Below are 21,142 nucleotides of genomic sequence, written 5' to 3'. Positions count from 1 at the left end.
GAGCTCTTCTGTCAAATTTGGTTAAAACTGGCCAATGAGGTTAATGGTGAGGGAGATGAACTGACAGACACATGCATCACAGTGCTGCACAGTCCTTTCCTTAGAAGCCAGCCTAAAAATAACACTCCATCTCCTGCTAGCTGCCAGTCTGTTTAAATTCACCACTTGCTTTTAAGGTTCCAACAGTATTTATCTGGCCATAAATAAACTGGCCAGTGCTGCTCATGTATTTTTTCCAACTTCATCCTTTTCTCAGGAACACAGAAGCACTCACCTGCCAAGTGACACACGGCACCTGGCAGGTTACACCACTGCAGGAAAATGATCCTGATGACCATCAGGGCTTCTCTAAGTCATCTGAAGGAATCTGGTTTTATTTTCACCCTGGCACTGCACTACCCTTAACCAAAGGACGATCCCAACTTGGTCCAATTTAAGTTCCCAAATAACAAGGCTTTGCTTGTGCAATGAGACCTCTGCAGAGCACACAGCTTTGCATGAACTAACTCGTGCTCTTCATCTGGCAGCTGTGATTGAAAGACAAATGTCTCCTAGAGAAAGTATATGAGCTGAGAACTAATTCTGTTCAGTGATGGAGAGCCCCCCACGCCCTCCCAGCTCCTGATGATCCCCCGCCAACAGAGATGTGGGTGAGTCAGACTGCAGGAACACTTCACCCTCCTAACGTGGCTAGGTAGAACATCACTCTAACACTACCTGCAGTCCCCCTTCCCCCCCTGCTGTGGGGGCACACAGAATTTCCTGGGTTTTACACACTTAAGGACTGCTGAATCCCTTCATCACAATTCCCATAAGCAGAGAGCTGCTTTGGAAATGTGATGCTCTGACCAACTTGTTGCTGTAAGAAAGCATTTCAAATCCTCTTCTCCTCCCCACTTGGGCTTTTCCAGGGAAAAGCAGTGTTGGAAGACTGACCAGAGAGGAGGTGATGGCAGAGAACATGCCACTGAGGACATGAACAGTGTGCCAGGGTACCAGAGAGGGAAATCTGGGGGAAATCCTTTCCCACTGTGCCCTGGAGCTGGCGTGGCAGGTGGGGCAGGAAAGTGGACAGGAGAAGATAATGCTCTAAGTAAAGCCTGGCTCATGTGCAGCTATGGTAAAGTGCCCACTGGTCCTGGCTTGGCAGGTCACACTCAGGCCCTGCTGTGAGATAAGAGTACTCCCAGAGTCACTTCACCTGGTGAGGACTCCCCACAGTCAGCGCCATGTGTGCCCAGGAAGGGTTATAACAAACCTTGCAGGCACACAGCAACGGCATTTCAGCTCTGAAAACAGCCAGGGAAACATGCAGGTTTTGGGAAGCAGCAGCAGGCTTCTTACCTATGACAGATGTGAACAGCTCAGGAGCAGAGCTTCCTGCTGCCATGAAAGTTGCCCCAGCCACATCTTCACTGAGATGCAAGCGCTGCAGAGAAACACAGAGTCACTGATTACCACACTGAGCAGCTGAAGGAATTCCACTCCCAATGTTAAACTGCCTGCCAAGAGCAGGTGCCTGTAAAGTTTTGTGTAAACAAAGGTTAAGTGCAGGGGAAAAGCCACCACAGGCACTGGCTACTGAACTGAGCACCACCTGGCAGAGAAGGCAGGTTATGCCAGTGAGACTTTTAGAGAGGAGGAAAAGGTCACCACTCCAGCCAACAGGGAAGGCAGCTTCACCACTCATGGATCTGTCTGCTCCACAACCCTATCAATACACACCTTATCCTCCCCACTTTCGCCTGTAAAGGGCAGGACTAGAGCTCAGGCTTCGTTCACCTCCAGCCACCTTCCCTGGTACATGTTATGCCTTGCTTTACCCTCTCCTTACCCTCTTTCTGCTGGACTACATCACTTATCTCAGTTTACCCTTGCCTTACCCCCTTTCTCATAGACTACATCACTTACCTCCTGTACCACCTCAGCAGAAGCCAGGGACTGTCTAAAACCAGGGGCTTCTGGAAGGGAAAGGACCCACTGCTCTACAAAAACTTCATCAGCATATGCTGCTTCCAAAGATTCCCTTGGTTAATTACACCCTCTATGTTGTCTGCACTCCCACTGTTCCATCTGCACCAGCTCCCATGGACCCAGCACCCACCTGCATCTGCTCAGCAGATGCCACAAGGCACCTTCCCCTGCTGAGGAGGAGCAACAACCAGCTCCTGCCATATGGCCACCACCCCGAGCTGTTACTACACCAATGCAGCAGCTGCCACTGCGGGAGCACAGGAAAGGCAGCCAGGAGCATGGGGAAGGCAGCTCAGAGTGGTAGGAAGTGTCCCTGGGGAAGGCAGCTCAGAGTGGTGGGAAGTGTCCCTGGGGAAGGCAGCTCAGAGTGGTGGGAAGTGTCCCTGGCAGAGCTGCCTTCTGAGGCAGCCCGCCCAGCCTGGCAGGACACAGGAAACCTCCCTCTGCCCCCATTCCCCTGCAGGGCTCCTCTGCTGTTTCATCCTTGCCCAAGGACCTTTGCAGAGACAGGAGAGCAGAAATCCTCATAGCAGCTTTTTCTGAAGATTCCACAATGGGTATTCCTCGCCCCTAAGGGAGGGTGTAACTCTATCCACTGCCCAGAGGTAACAACCCTTTGTACATAAGTTATGGGGACAAGGGAAAAGGACAGGATGTGCCCTCACCAGGAGTGCCTTTGAAGCAGAAGACCACAGCATTGCTGGAGTGCTATAAAGCTTGTGGAACCTGATAAAATACAGATTCATGGAAAACTATTTTAAACAGGATTAAAACTGTTGTGAAAGAAGTTCACAGGACCAGAAGCAGATCCCCAAAGGTCAGGTTCTCCTGCAGGATGCTCTATGAAACTATGGAGACATCCATCCTACAATAGCTGCTGGAACTCACAGTGCCTCTTGAAAGCAAAGCCACCAGCCAGGGAAACCAGCTGTGCTACAGCAGGAGCCCTTGAGGACAGTTTCTAGAGAATTCACTGAAATGCACATGATGATTAAGCTGATAAAACAGAGCAGATAACAGCACTCTGTGTAGACAGCAAAAATGTATTTGCAGACAAATGTTTGCCACTGACATAGTGTAAACTATCAGGGGTGAGGCAGCCAGGCAAGTGAAAGCAGAAACTGCTTTAGAAAACAAAATAAAATCAGGGTTTTTTTGTAAGTCTGAACTAACACAGAAAGTCTACCACAGCAAGTGTTCTGGAGCAAATTCCCATGTCAACACACATTTGGGAGCACAAATGGCTTGTTGGTTCAACTCAATAACTGCTTCCCATACTAGAAGAAGCTAAGCCAGAAAAAGGACATTTGTTTTAGAATTAGAGCATCTAAACTGTGAGAAGATGTAGAACAACTACTGGCAGATCTTCACGGCCAAAAAAGACTTCAGGCAGGAGGCCTGAATTCTCAGTGCATAAAATACATAAGAATATTTGAATGTCTCCAAACATCACCTATGAGGTGAGAAAAGACATTTCTGGGAGAGAATCAAGCAGGAGCAATAGAACAGTAACAGTCTGATCCATTTATGTGACCCATTTTGTTGATAATCCCTAATGCCACAGCATCTTTCTCCTGGACAGCAACTTCTCAATACAAGTACTCCAAATCTGGTGTTCAGTTGCTAAGCTTTCTCTTCTACACACAGTAGAATAAAAATTGTTATTGTCATCTTATTTGTGGTGCTGGATAACAGAAAGATTCAGAACAACTAAGGCACACGAGGAATTGTTGTGTACCATTGAGAAGACAACAAATAACCAAAACAGCAAAGATCTAAGCAAGCAAAAACTGCCTTCTAGGGCCCAGGGTGTGCAAATACTGCAGTAAATCACACAGAGAGGGTGTTTGCTTTTGAGACATCAGATGTCTGCACAAACTCAAGCACAGCTGAGAATTTGTCAGAAGAACAAATGGCTGGCATTTGTTAGACCAATTGTAGGGCTGGCCTGGCACTTGTTAGACCAACTTCTGGGAGAAGGTGGAGACACACAGACCCTGCATGTGCAGAGTGACCATAAAAGCCCCTTGTTTGTGACAATGAAGTTTACCACCAGTGAAGTTACAAACTGGTAACAACCCATGCAGTGTTTCCTACTGTCATCTGTAAACACAGTCAAGGATCAACTTTCCTGCTGAACAGAGCAGGAAACAGAGGCACAGGGAAGCGATGGAGCTTGTCCATGGCAGAACTGCAACAGGAGCCAGTGCTCCACAGACCCAGGTCAGGCCTCTGGGCCATGAGTGGGGCTCAACCCAAACACACTCATGGGAGGTAACTAATGAGTGTGCAGAGAAAAGAAATAACAATCTCCCTCCTTCTGTCTCCCTGTGTCCCTCTGGATGGCTGGCTTGCCCTTGGGCATATTGACAGCACCCCAAAATACAAGCCTGTCCTGGACACTGCTCACTCAGCTCAGGTTTTGTTCATCCACAGACACCTGAGCCAGCTTCTAGAGCCACATTTCCCACTGAGGTTCGCTTGCCTGGGAGAGGGGAGGTCGAAGAACTCGGTGTGTTTACATCCCCCAGCATCCCTATCCCCATGTCCACACCAATATTCCCTCTCCTGAACCTTGCAATGGGGTTCCCCAGATTCAGCCCCAGAGGGTGCAGCAACTTTGCAGGACAGAAGCTCCTTATATATGTTGTTACCTTTCAGTTACCTCTATACTTAAGCACCAAAAAGTGGAATTCCCTGAGGGCTTTTTTTCTTTGATGATGAAAAAAAAGGCCTGCACAGCAGGGTGTTGATCTTCAAATATCAGGTTAGTTTAGAGACAGCCTCCATCAGCGCTGTCAGCACAAATGACTCGCCCTGTCAGCTTCCACCCCTCTCCCAGGGCCAGCACAGCCCACACCCTGATGGGTGACACTTGTTCCCAGGCACAGGGACAGGTGTCTTCTGCAAATGGCACTGCCACGACCAACCATATTCTCCCCACACAGAGATTTCACTGCCTGGAACTGACGGCAGATATGGCTCGCAGCAACTTTGGGCACATGGTCTGTGTTCGCTCCGTGGCTGTCTGAGCTGATTTAGGCAAAAATGTACTCCTTGTCTTCTAAAATTTAGGCATCTCGACCTTACCAAAGAGAAACAGAATCCTTTGTAATTGCTGGAAGCATTCACAAGCTTCTTTACAGCTGACCTAGCTGTCCCTGCTGCTTTAAAACTTACACCCACACAACGCAAGGTCTGACAGTCATGACTGTGAGGGCAGGGTACAAGATCCATGGTTTCTACTGGGGTAAATCACCAGGGGTTTTAATTTGTGCCAGCTAAGGTGTTTCTGCAGAGACATCTGCAAAGACACACAAACAAAAGGCAACAGCAACCACCACAGTGTGAATGCCTGGAGCACCTGGAGAGCCTGTCCTGCGAGGAAGAACACAGAGCTGAGTCAACACGCACACGTCATGTTGAGCAACAAGACAAGCAGCACGGGCAACACTGCAGGACAACAGCAAACACACCATCACCACACCCCAAGGCTCTCCAGAAGTGCTGTGGAAGCAGCACAAGAGGAAGGAACATCTGACACTTACTTCACAGATCTTTTCCAGCGAAGGGACGAAGAAGTCATCGCAGACGATTGCCAGCGCGTAGAACATGTACACAGCCTGCAACGGAGAAAAGGCTGAGTCTGGAGACTGTCACACAGAACTGAACAGCAGCATCTCAGGTTTGATTTGGTACACACTTTTCAAGAAAATAAAATGCTTTTGCAAGAAGAATTCCTAGAGCTGTCTGGGATTTAATTGAAACATCGTGGAGTATTCATCCAAAAGCTCTTATAAACTGTCAAAAGCTGCCAATATTTTATCTTCACTATAAAGACTCCTTTTTTGGTTTTTGGGTTTTTTTAATTCTGTGGACATTGCTAAGCCACACTGAAGTGTTTCTGCCTTCCTTTTTTTCCCCATTGGGCAGTGCAAGGCTTTTTTATCACTATGTTCCATGAAAATCTAAACCCTGGAGGAGTAAATTTTGAAATCTAGTGTCCTGAAAAAGGGAAAAGGAGCTTGTTTTTCTGGACTGAAATGCCCTGCCATGTCACCTGGGTGCCAGTGGTAAATCTTGCTGAACTTCATACAGGAACAAATAAAACCAAGGGGGAACCCAGGACTCTAAATGACACTGGGACAATCAGTTCTTCAATTTCATGCAAGAAGCATTTAATTTGGGTTTCTGTACTATTAAATGTGCTGGGGCCTGATCTGTGCCCCGAGAGGCAAACAGCACAGTGTGGCTCACATCCACGCAGCAAAGCCCTGGAGGGCAACCTGGCCCATCCTGCCCACAGGGAAGGAGCTCCCTCCTCACCTCGACACAAAGACTGCCACTGGATGGGAAAATGCCCATTGGCATAGGGGAAAACCAGGGGAAAAGCACATCAGGCACCAGCAGAGCACACCCCCCCAGCCAGGCTGAGTCTGCCTCCCAGCCCACTCTGGTTTTCTGGCACGGACACATCCGAGACCTGCTGCAAGGTTCAAAGAGAACTCCACCTTTTTGGTGTCACCTGCCAAGGACTAGCACAGAGTTACTTCTAGAAGCAGCTCCAGTGACTAACTACAGCTGAGAGAAGTGGCCAATATTTGTAGAAACACAGTGCATTAATCCTAGGGAACCACAGTTCCAAGCACATCACCAGCAGATCCTCTGGCTTTGCTTGCTGTTGAAGTCCTGCAGAAGCTCAGGCAATGCGAGGAGACCAGAGTATTTTTTTCTGGAGAGAAAGCAGCAATAAAAATGGCCTCCAGGTTTTTTGGTCTTGTTTTGATTTTCCAGGAACAGATATAAACCCCCCAGCCTCACCAAAAACACAGATTCTAATTTGCCAGAATCACAGCTTTGATGCAAAAAAGCCAGTACAGTAATTACTGTACATCTCAGCCATGAAAACTTTTCAAGCTCAAAAATAATTCAAGTGTATTTTTTTTCAGGATTAGAGATGGGAATTTCATCATAACAAGTTATTTTGGTACAATCTTGACACAATAGGTGCTAGAATGTCACTTGGATAGTTTCTGTGCTTCTTTGTCCCTCATCATAAACATGAGTAAGTGTAACTTAGGCATTTTGAAAATCTTACACTGCAAAACAGCCCTGAGGATCACAAGAGTAAACAAAATTCCAGGTCTCCAACTCTGTATGGTGCAGCGAAGAACCTGATCTTGCAAAGGGAGCACCAGCTGCTGACACAATACCAATTGTATGAACAGAGATAAAGGAAGACAGGAGCAAGGATCAGAAAGGGCTCCAGAGAGTGATGCAGCCAAATTCCATTGAAATACAACGGATAGAGGGTGCCTAACTTCAGCCTAGATTTTTGATCTGCTAATCATATTAATCTGCAGTGAGTCACGCCCCCACTGTCCTGTCCAAACACACAGTAATGCCTCTCAAGAATGCTAATCTGTCCATCAGCATCATTCCTGTAAAGTATGTCCTCTCCATTGACACGATCAACCCACGCCCACGGAGCACAGGGCTCCACGTGCCTGCTGGGCTTCCTGCACTTCCCAGAGGCAGGCAAGGGAATAGGGGCCAAAGGGAGGCAGCATCCCCTGCCCCAGAGCCCAGGCAGCCCACCCCAGATGCCCCCACACGTGGCACACACGCTGCACTGCATTTTAGGTGCCCACAGATGATGCCACGCTCCACAGCGCTCACCAGGGGCAAGGCACCCACCAGCTTTTCAGTTAGACCATTCCTTCTCTGGATTTTTAGATGCACATTTAAATGATCCCAGGGGAGGGCTTGTGTCATTTCCAGTGCACACAAGACTGCCAAAGCACCTCCACGTCCCAGCACTACAGTGGAATCTCATGGTGTCCAGGTTTTTAGAGGGCACAACAACCTTCAAGGGTGACAAGGGAATTTTCTTTTGTCCGCCCACACTTTCTGATTAGTAGGATCAGGTACAAGACAAAAGGCAAAAAGGGCACTGAAATGAGTATAGAGCAGAAAAATAAATGGGAAGGAACTGTCCTCCCAGGCTCTTTTTCATCCCCCTCAGGAGTGGGGACTGGCCCCCTGCTGCAGATGCTGGAAGCACGAAGCCAAACCTGCTGCACTCCTCGGGATGGGTGCGAGCATGGGGCTGACAGCACTGACTGAGCCCACATGAGCTGCACTCTCCAGCACTTACTTTAAACACCTCATTGCTGTCACAACTCTGGTTCTGGCTGTGAGTGTTCCCTAAGTTCATTCAAGTGGCTTGGGTGCAATAAAGTGTAAAGTGTCAGAATGGAAGGAGTATCTGGTTAAACCCCAGCCTTGTTCACAGACTAAATCACTGGAAGCCACCCACAGTCAGTGACCACATGAGGATAGTAACTGTTACTTCCTTGGAAGTTCTTCGGGCTTTTTGGTGGGGCTTGTTTGTTGGCTTTTTAAACAAACAAAACAAAGCAATGTTTAGAGTTTGGGCCAGCAGGAACACAAGCAGGAGGAGGCTTTTTTATGCAAGAGGGAGGAAGGCAGGAGCATCAGGGAGGCCAGTCTGCATGGCATGTCCCATGAGGAGAGGGCTAAGAGCACAGCTGAGACACTCAGAATGATGAGGTGGTATCATCTTCCACCTAAGTCATCCTTAGATGATTCCACTAAGGAATCACATTGATTTTTCCTTCAGCACATGGCCTCCTGTCTTCACAGGCACCATGGGAGCAGCAGCTCTGGAAAGGAGCAGGGCAGCACGGACTGAAGGCTGCTCCACCTGAAACTGCCACTGGGAATTAAGGAGGTGGTTGGGGGACACAGAATATGGCCTGTGCAATGGAGCAGAATACAACATGGACGACTCAACACACAAAATAAGGCTTCCCTTCACTCAGTTGTTTTCAGCTCCAAGTGATGATATGGGAGTCTTTAGCCAGGCAATACACTTTAAGAAATACACTCACTCCTCCTCCCCCAAAGGACATTAAAAAAATAGGAAAATACAATGGCCCTGCATAAAAGGATTATAAATGCCAGATTGAGTACCACATTACAATTCATTTTAAAATGATGATTCTAACTAACAAAGATGGAATCTCTGCATCAAAGGTGATTACATTTCTTATTCAAAATACCTGTTCCACTGTATAGGACACTGGTCATTTTGGTCACAGAAATGGTAATTTTTCATGTTTGTCCAGCAGTCCTTTGAGCTTCCCATGACAGTCTTCACACTCGAACTCAACTCGCTTCACTGAGCGAAAGAAGCTTTTCACAAGAGAGCACAATGCCGTAGAAGCAGCAATCCCTACAGCCCTGCCTTCTTCCCAGGGGGCTGTGAAAGGCCCAGGTTGTTGCTGGCAGCATCAGCAGGGGTGCCTCTGCTGCCCCACAGACCCTGCCCTGGGGGGCAGGACTAGCAAGGGGCCACCCCAAAACCACGTTAACCAAGCACAGGGCTTTTCTCAACTCTGCATTACAAACCCACCTAAAACTCCATTGTGGGAGGGAAATTAAAAAACCCCAACCAAAGCAAGAAGCCACAGAGCCCGGACTGACTCCAGCCAGCAGCGTGGGTACCACGATGTGCCCAGCAGTGCTCCCACAGATGGCCAGGGCACTGGAGAAATCAACCCCCGAAGGAGACAGCCCTGTGCTGCAGAAATGAGATGTGTCTGGGCACTGACCCGATGCAGAAACAGAGACAGGACCCATCCAGGGCGACCTACATTTCCCCAGCGCCCGGCAGGAGGGAGGCAGGTGCCTGTTAGAGCCCCCGTTCCCATGGCTACGGGAAGCAGCAGAGCCAGGAGCAGGAGGAATGGCTGAGCACAGACACTGCTCCTCACCCTGCCCAGCTCTGCCCAGGGACAGGCTCAGCTCTGACCACGCACAGGCTCCTCACGCTGGCAACCCAACATATCCCGGCTCTGCCCTCCAGATCTGCTGGAGGAGGCTGGGAAAAGAGGAAGCAACACTGTGCTGTCAGAGACAGCGGGGTAATGCAGAGACCCAAATCCCCCATCCTCAGCTGCCAGCCAAAACCTTGGGAATTTCTCAGCACAGCCATTTCCCTCCTGTCTCGAGGGGGCAACTGGTGCCAGTGCCCCTGAGCATGGCGGGGCTGAAGATCCGCATGGGGACACCAGCTGGAACAAAATAAAAACCAGGAAAAGGCTAAGAGAACACCTACACAGCCTTCCAGTACCCAAAGGGACTGCAGGAGAGCTGGAGAGGGACTTTGACAAGGGCTTGGAGTGACAGGACAAGGGGGAATGGCTTCGTGCTGACAGAGGGCAGGGTAGATTGGGTATTGGGAAGGAATTCTCCTCTGTGAGGGTGCTGAGGCCCTGGCACAGGTTGCCCAGAGAAGCTGTGGCTGCCCCTGGATCCCTGGAAGTGTCCAAGGCCAGGCTGGACAAAGCTTGGAGTAACCTGGAATAGTGGAAGGTGTCCCAGCCCATAGCAGGGGAGCTGGAACTGGATAATGTGTGAGGTTCCTTCCAATCCAACCCACTCTGTGATTCTACAAACAGTCATGTTAAGATTGCATAAAGAAGCCCTTGGGTGCTGGGGAACTCCCAGGCTGCAGGAACAGCACCAGCCTTAAAATCCAGACCCTGGCCCCTCCAAACTGAACATCCCAAGCCAGTGACTTAGTGGGGAGTTACTCAGCAGCTCAGCCTCTTCTCAGAGGGGACATGGAAATTATGAATGGCAGTGAAGCAGTCAGCTGCTGAGCTCTGATAAAGTATCTAGGAGAAATTAAACACCATGACTCCAACCTGTAACATGCCTTCATGGCCCACTTCTCCTTCAAACCAAAGTATTTTCAGTTCAGACCTAAAACTGTTGCCGACCTGCCCAGATTTTCCTAGATTTTTCAAGTGTTCAGGGATTAACTTTCATCTTTGTGAAGCATCACATCATGTTTAGTAATTCATAAAGCTTCACTGAGAAGATTTCCTGGGGTCTTTTTTTCCCTTTTTATTAAACAATAGGGAGAAGATGCCCTGGGAAGCCTCCTGCTCTTCCCCAAGGTCCCAGTGATAGCTTTTGTCCCATTCCTCTGGCTTCTGGTAAACCAGCTTTGCCTTGATGTCTTTCAGAACTAAACATGAAAGTATGGGCAAAGGGGCAGAGGACAGAGAACAACATTTTTACTGAAATTAATAGAAACTGTTTAAGGGGAGGTCACTGACATGAGAAGCATGGTGATGACCTCTAATCACCACTGCATTGTCCTTCCTACCACTACAGAGCTCCTTTTACAGTCCTGTTCCTTCAAACCCATGAAGAAACCTCAGTGGAGGCAAAAAAACCTCTGTCTGCATCCTCTTTCCCCCAAAAAAGTGCATTTCCGCTTCTCCTCTGGTTTCATCACATGTTTGGTAACTGTATTTCTGGGAGCTAAAAACCAGAACTGGACGTTCATTATCCCAGGACAAAGAGCACCCCTCCCAAGCCAGACTAGAGGCAGGTTGATAAATGCTAACAGTTTTCTGTTTTCTCTGAGTACCATTTTTTAACTTGACAAGAACAAAGCTGGTTGTCTCCAGCTATCCCAGTACTAGAGAGGCTGAATCCAGCCGGGTCCTGCACCTCAGGGGCCACAAGAAAAGAGTGGTCAGTAAATTCTCCTAAGTCCATGAAAGTGCTACAGAGAACAATGGAGCACCCATGGAACAATGGATCGAGGGAGATGCCTTGCTGTTTGCTAGCAGGGAAGAAACTGAGTACATTTCTACTGGGACAGTGGATGCTTTTCTACTTCTCATTAAAAACAGATTTTTCTTTTTATTCTGAACTAGACAGTTCAGTCCTCCAGACTCCATTTTGGGACATGTTAAAGGCACATTCAGCCCATTCAGAACTGAATTCATATATGAATTTTTAGGAGTACTCTTGTTGGTGATATAAAATCCCGCTCGGGTCCAGTGCTCAGTTTCCAAAACATTTCAAAGCTCAGTGTTCCCATGGAAACTTGAGATTCTTGAACTTGCCAGGCACGGTCAATAGCAACATTACTCAACAAATTTCTGCAGCTATTTAGCCAAAATAAAATCCTTACACAGAGGTCGCACATTAAAATACAAAATACAATCTAATTTATATTCAAAAAGAAATCATGAATCACTCCTCACAGCTAATGGTGACTGCTCATTTAAGCTCACTAAAAATCGTTAAAAGCTTCTAAACATTCATTAGGAGCAGGTATTTTCTTGGCTGCTTAAGAATGCCTCTAATGTAACTCAAAGAAATGATAGAGCAAACTTTCCAATCCATGTAATGCCATGGATATTTCCATGTCAATTATTCTATCCCATAAACTTCAGAGTATTCCAGAGTTACTTCTTGCAGAAGAAGTGTCTTTTAGCTCTCTGACATTTAGTTTTCATCCTAAAGATGCCAAACTGTCCCATTTTCAGGATGACTTTTTCTTTCCTAAGGCCTGACATTCTAACCGTGTCTACAGAAAAAATGAAAATGGGAAGTGACTTTAAACCATCCTTCCATTATTGACTCCTTTTTACCAGAAGATCCCAAGAACAAAAAAAAAACCATCACATCCCTGACTTCACAGTCCATAGAGGAGATGAAAATGCACCGAAGAGAAAATAACTTCAATCAGAGCTCTTGAGCACACGGGGCCCTGTCCACGCCAGCAGAAGAAAGGCAAAGTCACAACAAAGTCACAACACTTACACAGAGGACGTGCAGGACAACTGCTCCGTGTCTCCTGTCCTCGTTCGTGAAGATGTCATTGGGGAATTCATGGAGAGCTGCAAAAAGCGGGGAGGGGGGAAAGAAAGCTCAGATGTTTAATCAGCTCCTCACAGCCACCCCACGTGCTGGTCAGTAACACAGCGAGAGGCTGCCCAACCCAGCCTTGCCACAGGCTCTGCCTCACCTCCCTGTGGCTCAGCTTACCTTGTCCTCAGGCACCACCTTCCCCAAAAGTTCACCGTGCCATTTCCTTCTGTGGCCAGCACCACCCTGTGACCCACAGATGCCTCCCTAGAGCACAGCATGGCTCCTTCCTTCAGGGAAGCAGTCAGAGCTGTCCAGAGCAGGTGCAAGAGCTCCTGGAGGGGCTGGCAGCTCTCTTCCCACTGCCCAGCCATCCACAGAACCACGGAGAGGAGCACAGCAAGCACTTCACAGCCTTTGCTGCAAAGGCACTGTCGCAAGTCACTGAAAGACAAATTCCCTCCATTTGCTCAAATGCCTTATTACTGCTCTGGATGTTAATTGGATTATAAAGCTCTTAAGGACAGCCTGCCAATTAGGCTGCAGGAATGGCTTTGGGTTATAAATCAAAAAGCCAGTGTGAAGAAGATGCTCTAGCATTCAAGTGCTTCTCAGTAATTCCAGATTTTGAAACAACAGCTTTCTTCTAATGGTCAGTTCTGCACATTCAGCCATCAGCTGGAAAAAATCAAACTGCCTTTCACATCTTTAGCAGGCTCTTTCTGCCTTTCACATCTTCAGCATTAATAAAGCTACAGCAATAGGGACTTAATTAGCAATTGCAAAGAAGATTAAATGGAAAAACAATCCAGCTCACACTCCTGGTTTTGCTGCCTCTGAAGCAATAACTGAGCAAAAGGCAGCTACATTTTAATTTTGTTCCTCATGCAAGCAACAGCTCTACCCAGGCACTGCACCAGAGGAGGAAACCACTCTTTTTTACATACAGTCTTTTACCCAAAGGCTTAGGTTATTACTGTTAATTGTATTCCTATGGATTGGAAAATTCTATAAGGAGTCCTAAAAAACTAGCAGGAGCTACTGGAGCAGTACAGACAGCATCTTTAAAATATCTGTAGCAGAGGAACACAGCAGTACCCTTCTCCTTCATGAGAACCAGCGATGCCTGTGACTTTTTATCACCAGTGAGAACTCACCCACCAGGAGCTGTGCCTACTTCCAGGAGCTGTGACCGCTTCCTTCCATGGCAGACCTAGTCCTGCCAGGCAGCCTTCCCCTCCCACCCCAGCACATCTGCTGTGTTAGAGCTGCCAAAGGTCGCCAGAAACAGGTGTGCAGCCCAAGGAAGTAGTCAGGGAGGTACCAGCACAAGGACAGGAGTGAGGAAAACCCCAACAAGCAACACGAAACACTATGGAAGCTGAGAGACAATGAAGGCAAATCGGGTGGAAAGGATTCATCCTTCCCCAGCAAAACATCATTATGTGAAAATCCAGTGTTTCCCTCAAAGCTTTAAGAAACATTCCTGACCATTCCCCCTTCCACAAGCGAAGGAAACACGGGGAGGTCTGCCTCCAGCAATATGCAAAATGGATTGCCAAAACACGTGTGTGTGCTTCCCCTCCTCCTGCAGCTGCCTCTGAGATTTCACATTCATTACAGACAGATGATAAAAATACAATCCCTTTATCAAGAGTCTCTGGGAGGTTCAAGGAGCCTGAAGTGCACCTAAGGTAAAGGCATATGGGGAAAAAATAGTACAAAAATAGCATAAGCTGTCTCTAGTGTCAGTGGCTGGGAATCCTGGCCCTCCTTCCTGTGCACAGCAGAAACGCCCAGTGCTCCCTCAGGTTCAGGTTCCCACCTCACTCTGGCAGGAAATGCACCCGCTTTTCAGAGAAAATCCAAAATGTCCAGCAGCACATCCTCCCCAACATCGTCCAAACACAAACGCATTCAGTGGGTTACACTTGCAAACATGCAATTATAAACTAATGTATGCAAATTTGAAATCTGCTGCATTTTTATTAGCTGCATCAGGTGCAGATGAGTACAGATAAGAGGAGAGCTTTGCAAAACACAGGAGCTCCTTTCTAAGAAGAAATAAAGGGTGCTGCTGGAACACCACTCCAACAACAGCTGCCCTATTTAGCAGATCATAAAAGCTCAGACAGTTTGTTATTGCACTAAAGAGTCCCCAGCCTTTGTCAGAAAATAGGTGCAGATTTTGCCAGGTTTGTTTTGATGGCACAGAAAAAAACCCAACCACCCTGCCAATGAAGCTAAACTCAAAGAATAAAAGACTTCTGCCTAATAATTCCCTCTGGTCCTGCAGACTTGGCAGGTATCAGCCTGGAGCAGCAGAAGGGCAGGATCTTCACAGGGCTTAGCACTTCCCCAGTTACCTCCTGCATTGTGGGCATTAGGCACACCTTCCAGCACATTCCCAGTGCATTTCCCACGGGTTCCAGCCCTTGGACATACACAGCTCAGTCTCAGTTTTCAGTTCCTGAGGGTGACATTCCCAGAAAACCGAGGGCTGAAGCCTGCAGCTCAACACCACACTCCTTCCAGTGGTGCAGTTCTACCTTGCACTGGGGCAACTTGTAGAACTAAGAATGAACATAAGGATTATTCACATCTGGAAGCAAATGGAATTAGATGGCCATTAGCAAGGTACGGATTGGACTTGGAAAGGGAGCTAAATATTACAGGAAGAGATGAGCATTAGGTGTGAGAAGATGTGCTCTTTTGCACTTGACTCCAGGTGTTCTGACAGGCAGTGGCTGCTGTGCAGCACAGGAAGCCCACACCTTTTGGAGACAAGTTAAACAAGATTAAAGACAAGATGGTGTCTTTTGGAGACACCATCAAAAGGGTACGGCCAGATTCAGAGGAAAAGTCTGGCTCTACACCCGCCAAGAGAAAATTATTTTAGTCACAATACAATGAGCTGGAATTAATTCTTGTCCTGTTATTCTCAATTAGTGTGCAATTCTGTAAAACTGGAACCCTATTCAGCCCGGGCCACAGGTGATTTACAGAAGGTTCTGCATGGGCTGGCACAGCACAAACCTGTCTCTGCCCAGGCCAGGTGTGCAGGGAAGGTGCTGCTGTACCACTCCTCGGGGGTGGCACTTTTCACAACCCCCTTCCCAGCTCCTCCTTTCCCTCTCACATTGAATGTTCCCATCTCTCCAAAAGGATTACTTTTCAAAAAATCCAGCACTGTACTGGATCAATAGTTCTAAATGCTGCGACATCCACTTATTTTTTTAAGAAGTCTTTATATTGCTAGCCAGTGTATCTACTCTGGGCACAAGAAAACCCTTGGGAAATCTCCCACAGCTCTAAGAGATTAAAGATGTTCAGCCTGGCCAATGAGTTACCAGCACAGAAAACTCACCAATTTACAGCCTTGGTTCATTTTCTCATGCTGTCCCCATAATTCTTTCTCTGCAAATTCTGCTGTTGTCACCTATGAGGGACAGATATTACTGGAGCAGACCTTGTGATGTGAACCCAGACAATGCCTTTTGCATCCATGCTGACAGCTTTTTACACAGGGAAACAAAAGTAAACTTTAAATCAATTAGACACCTTTCTCCCCGTACACTCCAAATCATTGTTTTAAATTCAAGCTCGAGATAGCAGCACCCCAGGACAGCACCAGCTCTGCCTCACAGGGAGCAGGGACCAGTCAGTCAAATTCCCTCTGAAGAGAGGGCAAGTACCTTTAAATATATATATATATATATATATATAAATATATAAATATATATATATATATATATATATATATATATATATATAATGTTTTACTGTCCACTAAGTGAAAATGGTGTTTGCATTGCAGTGGCATGAGCTAAAATACAAAGAGAGCCAAACTACGGTGATACATCAGTCATAAAACATTTTGCTAATGTTTCACTCCTGTCTCCACTTAACTGCTGCAAACCAGCAGCTGAAGCAGCAATGCAGCATGCCCAGAGGCACCATCCCACACCTTGCAGTGGCTTTTCCAGGCTCTCTGCCTGGCCCCTGGGGGACAGCAAGAGCTAGAGTGGTAGGAGCACCTTGCTGAAGTTACTGAGGCTGGCCAGGTACCTGTTCACAGGTGCCTCTTGGTGGGATGAGCCAGACAGAGTAGGTGTGGTGTGAAGAGAATGGGAGAGCTCTGTGTTTCTATTGAGAAAGGAGGGAGGAGACAGAGGAATATGAGATGGTGAACCCTGTGCACCACGGGGAATTCAGAACTGACAGCTCGTTTGCATGGGAAGTGAGAACAAACACCACTCCCTGCTACTCTGGAGGAAGCACTGGAGAGAAATCACGGCCTGAAAACAGCTGGCAGAGCAGCTCCCAGGGCTCTCCACCCATGGAGCAGCTGGCATGGAAGCTCCCAGGAAGCTCCACTGCTGCCCAGCACCAGCTGCAGGGAGGGCAGCTCTGGCCAGGCCCGTGGGATTGGGCTGCAGGGGTGTTGCACCTGGCTGGAAACACACACACAGCTACAGCATGCACGGTTCTGCGGGCAGCTTGTCGTTCCATACACCGCTGGCTGACAACTGTCCAGAATTTCAGATGTTCAGAACTGCGCAGAAATTGCAAAATGAGTTTCCTTTGGAAGAAGCAGGTGAAAAGCCCAGCCCTGCACACTCCACACTGTGAGGTCCCCCTTTTCTCTATGCTCTCCTGGCTGTGTGCTGGGTGACACTGTGCCCCCAGAGTCATGTCCTGCTCCATCCTGGGGCTCTTTCTCTATGCCAGCTGCACACACACTCTCCTGATGCTTTCCTCTGCTGCAGGAACTACAGCCTTGAAGGAACAAACCCCTAAACACAAGCTGAGCCCTTGTGAAGTCAAAAGGGTTCTGCCTTGGCTTCAGTGCAAATGAGTTGCTCACAAGGTCAGAGGTGCATTGAGATCCAAGGACAACAAGCACATATATCTCAGCATAAATGGGGGAGAAATCAGAAATAATAAATAATATGCAACAGCATATGGTTCAGAGAGAGTTTAAGTCAAATAACAGCAGCAAGTGACCTTTAAAGAGAAGGTTATACTTTCCTTTGGTCAGTACAAGAATTAATTTCTGTCACAGCAAGAATCTGGCAATTGTTTCGCAGGATCTTTGTGCTTTTATATTCCTGTGTTTCACTTGACCATTCTATAATTAAGCTGCTCAAATATATATATAAAAAAATGTATGCTTAAACTGACAGAGGGCAGAGGTAGATTGGATACTGGGAAGAAATTCTTCCCTGTGAGGGTGGCCAGGCCAGGGAACAGGCTGGCCAGAGAAGCTGCGGCTGCCCCATCCCTGCAGTGTCCAAGGCCAGGTTAAATGGAGCTTGGAGCACCCTAGGATAGTGCAAGGTGTCCCTGCCCATGGCAGGGAGTGCCACTGCATGGGTTTTAACGCCCCTTCCACCCCAAACCTTTCTGGGTTCTGTGGCAGATTTTGCTCTGCTCTGTGCCCCACCCTGAGCATCAATTGCTCCCTGTGAGAGGCAGCACAGGGAGCTATCAGCAGAACTGCCAGTGGTACAACTTTTACAGACCTGAGCACAGTTGGTGTTGGATCCAGACGTTGCCCTTGACAAATGCAATGCTTCTGCAAAGTGATCCATTATCAGCCACACACTCTGGTCAGAAATAGCTGGTACAAGGAAGGCTCTTAGCAAAAAGAAGAACAAAAACCAAGCAACAAAAGAACAAATCCCTGGCTGGTTCCTGTCCTCACACGAACTGCCAGAAATTCCTAATAATTTACTGGCTTAATTACAGCTATTCTGGAGTTCCCAGACTTCTTCTGATTTGGAACAGAATACAGTCCCTCTTTCATTAGCTTTATTTTGGGTAACAAATATTTATATTGTGCTCATATCCATGGGCAGGCTAACCAAAAAAGGCAACTTTACAAGAAGCACTTCTATAAAGCCACCTGGAAAGGAAGAGATGCTGCTGTCACCTCTCTTCTTTTCTGGGGTGGGGGGGAAGAGAAGGACTTTTTAATCCCTCTGCATCCCAAGTACTGGATGCAGGGATGCCATGAGTTCAAAGGAGGGGAGCAAATTCCCCTGTCTGCTCCAGTCTTAGCCCCATTACAGGGGTGGCTGGGAACCTGGATTGAAGCATACAAAAAAACAAACAAACAAACAAACAAACAAACCCAAAACAACCTTCTGCAAAGAATCAAACTTTTGGATTTTGTCATAAACATGTTTAAAGTTGTGGCTTTAATCCAGGAATAAAGGCAGCTTCAACGTGGGCTGGCCAAAACCAGCCCTGCAAGGGCAAGCAGCAGGGAGATGACACTGTGAGCACCTGGAATGTGGCACAGGGACAGCACCTTGGGCCAGAGGACGATGTGAGTGGGATAGAGATCCTGGAGTCACAGAACCTTTTAGGCTGGAAAAGCCCTGGCAGGTCACAGACCCAGCACTGTCCCCCTGCCAAAGCAGGCTCTGCTTCCGGCCACCCCTGGAGGCTGCCATGGGCTCTGCCTCACACAAAAGCCCTGGCAGGTCACAGACCCAGCACTGCCCCCCTGCCAAAGCAGGCTCTGCTCCAGGCCACCCCTGGAGGCTGCCATCAGGGCAGGGATTTACTGCCTGCAAATGAATTTCAACATTTGAACTGTCCAGGCTCATCTGTGGAGCAGCTCTAATATGCTTTAAGCTCCACTGAATGTATAAATGCTTAAAGCTATTACAGTCTCTGTTATTTTACATTAGGCATCCCATTATTTTCTTACTTTGATATAATCAGTGTTTACCATAATTTGGAGATTAGTTCTGGATAATGAGGAAACATGGCCTGTCTCCTCTGGAGGCCAAGAGTTGGTTGAAAAGGCAGGGCAGCCCTGCCATGACAGGGAGCCCCTGTCCTGACACCCTGGGGAGCACAGGACAGGACCCAGAGTGTGTTAGGATTTTCCATCTAAGCTTAAATGACACTCAGGGTCCCTTCCCCTCTCAGCCACAACAGAAGCAATTTTCGTTTCCCATTTCCATCCCAACACAAGGTGCTTAAAGTGCTCAGGCACTTAAATCTTATGAAAATTATATTTAGCAAATCAGAGAGAGTTCCAGGCTTCAGACATCCATCATTTAGCTCTTTGCATATAAAACTGGCAGGGAAAATTTCCATTCCAAGATTGCGAGGTTAAAATGCTACACCTACCTAAAGCATCCATAAAAGGAAATTAGAGCAATTCTTTACTTTGATAGAGCAATAAAAGTACATTAGAAGGGAATTCTTGGGGGTGTAAACATTAGCATGGGAGGGATTTTCAGGTGACAAAGCAGCATGGCTCTCAGGGTGACAGCCAGCCTTTTCCAAGGCATCCCAACACCTCTGGCTTCAGCTTGGCTTGGGATCAGCCACAAGCCCAGCTCTTCTGGAAGAGATCTGCAGTCAGGTCTCTGCCTGGCTGAAACCCACAGCACAGGGGACTCATTTGTGCCCTTTCACAGCATCGTCACATCTTCTCCAGCTCCTTTTTCAGTTCATTGGTATTTCTGAACACCACTCTGCTCCTCCAGGCGTACCTCAGACCCTCAGCTCACACCAACTGCACACCTGACAGGTTCCCCAGTTACCTCCTAATGGTCTGGGCATTGTTTAATCCAGTTTTTCAGCTACTGCACTGTGAAGTTCATCATGTCCAGGTTCAACTGGGAGGTTTCTAAGCCTACTTACTACCCTGCCACCAGGAATTCCCTTACTCCAGGTTGAGATTTCAACAATTTTCTCAGTGTTTACATGCATTCATCATGCACTTGGCAATGACCATCTCAAAGATAGCTTGGCTTGGGATCAGCCACAAGCCCAGCTCTTCTGGAAGAGATCTGCAGTCAGGTCTCTGCCTGGCTGAAACCCACAGCACAGGGGACTCACTTGTGCCCTTTCACAGCATCGTCACATCTTCTCCAGCTCCTTTTTCAGTTCATTGGTATTTCTGAACACCACTCTGCTCCTCCAGGCGTACCTCAGACCCTCAGCTCACACCAACTGCACACCTGACAGGTTCCCCAGTTACCTCCTAATGGTCTGGGCATTGTTTAATCCAGTTTTTCAGCTACTGCACTGTGAAGTTCATCATGTCCAGGTTCAACTGGGAGGTTTCTAAGCCTACTTACTACCCTGCCACCAGGAATTCCCTTACTCCAGGTTGAGATTTCAACAATTTTCTCAGTGTTACATGCATTCATTATGCTGTTGGCAATGACCATCTCAAAGACTGAGACACGTGCTGTCCCAAGAAATGGGATGAACCACGTTATTTCTAAAAAGAGTCTGGGCAACTGCACACCATTCTGCTGAGAAGAGTCAGATGGGAACTGGGGATGGCTGTAGAAAAAAGAGGCTGCAGCAAGCAAGGTCTTCCATGGGTGGGAACCACCACAGCCCTGTCTAAACAAACTAATTGCTTTCCAGCAATTAGCATTGACTAAGGACCTCCAACTGATTTCAATCTGCTGCAATGTGACTCCCACAG

At 47.6% G+C, this 21,142-nt stretch overlaps 1 protein-coding gene across 1 annotated transcript in view; it reads right to left on the bottom strand.

Annotated features, from left to right (window-relative positions):
• The window catches only part of SLC24A3 (solute carrier family 24 member 3), an 88,390-nt gene that overhangs the window by 38,673 nt on the left and 28,575 nt on the right, over positions 1–21,142 (bottom strand). The window contains exons 2-4 of the mRNA XM_041417118.1: positions 12,631–12,707; positions 5,523–5,597; positions 1,345–1,429 (exon numbers count right to left, since the gene is read on the bottom strand). Coding sequence (XP_041273052.1) covers positions 1,345–1,429; positions 5,523–5,588 — 151 coding nt within the window. The 5' untranslated portion in view covers positions 5,589–5,597; positions 12,631–12,707. The remainder of the gene's footprint in view (positions 1–1,344; positions 1,430–5,522; positions 5,598–12,630; positions 12,708–21,142) is intronic.

The sequence above is a fragment of the Onychostruthus taczanowskii genome, unplaced genomic scaffold, assembly GCF_017590055.1.
Source record: "Onychostruthus taczanowskii isolate IOZ18803 unplaced genomic scaffold, ASM1759005v1 scaffold55, whole genome shotgun sequence".
Taxonomy (NCBI): Eukaryota; Metazoa; Chordata; class Aves; order Passeriformes; family Passeridae; genus Onychostruthus; species Onychostruthus taczanowskii.
Note: the sequence above shows the minus strand (reverse complement) of the source record. Positions and strands in the feature narration are given on the sequence as shown.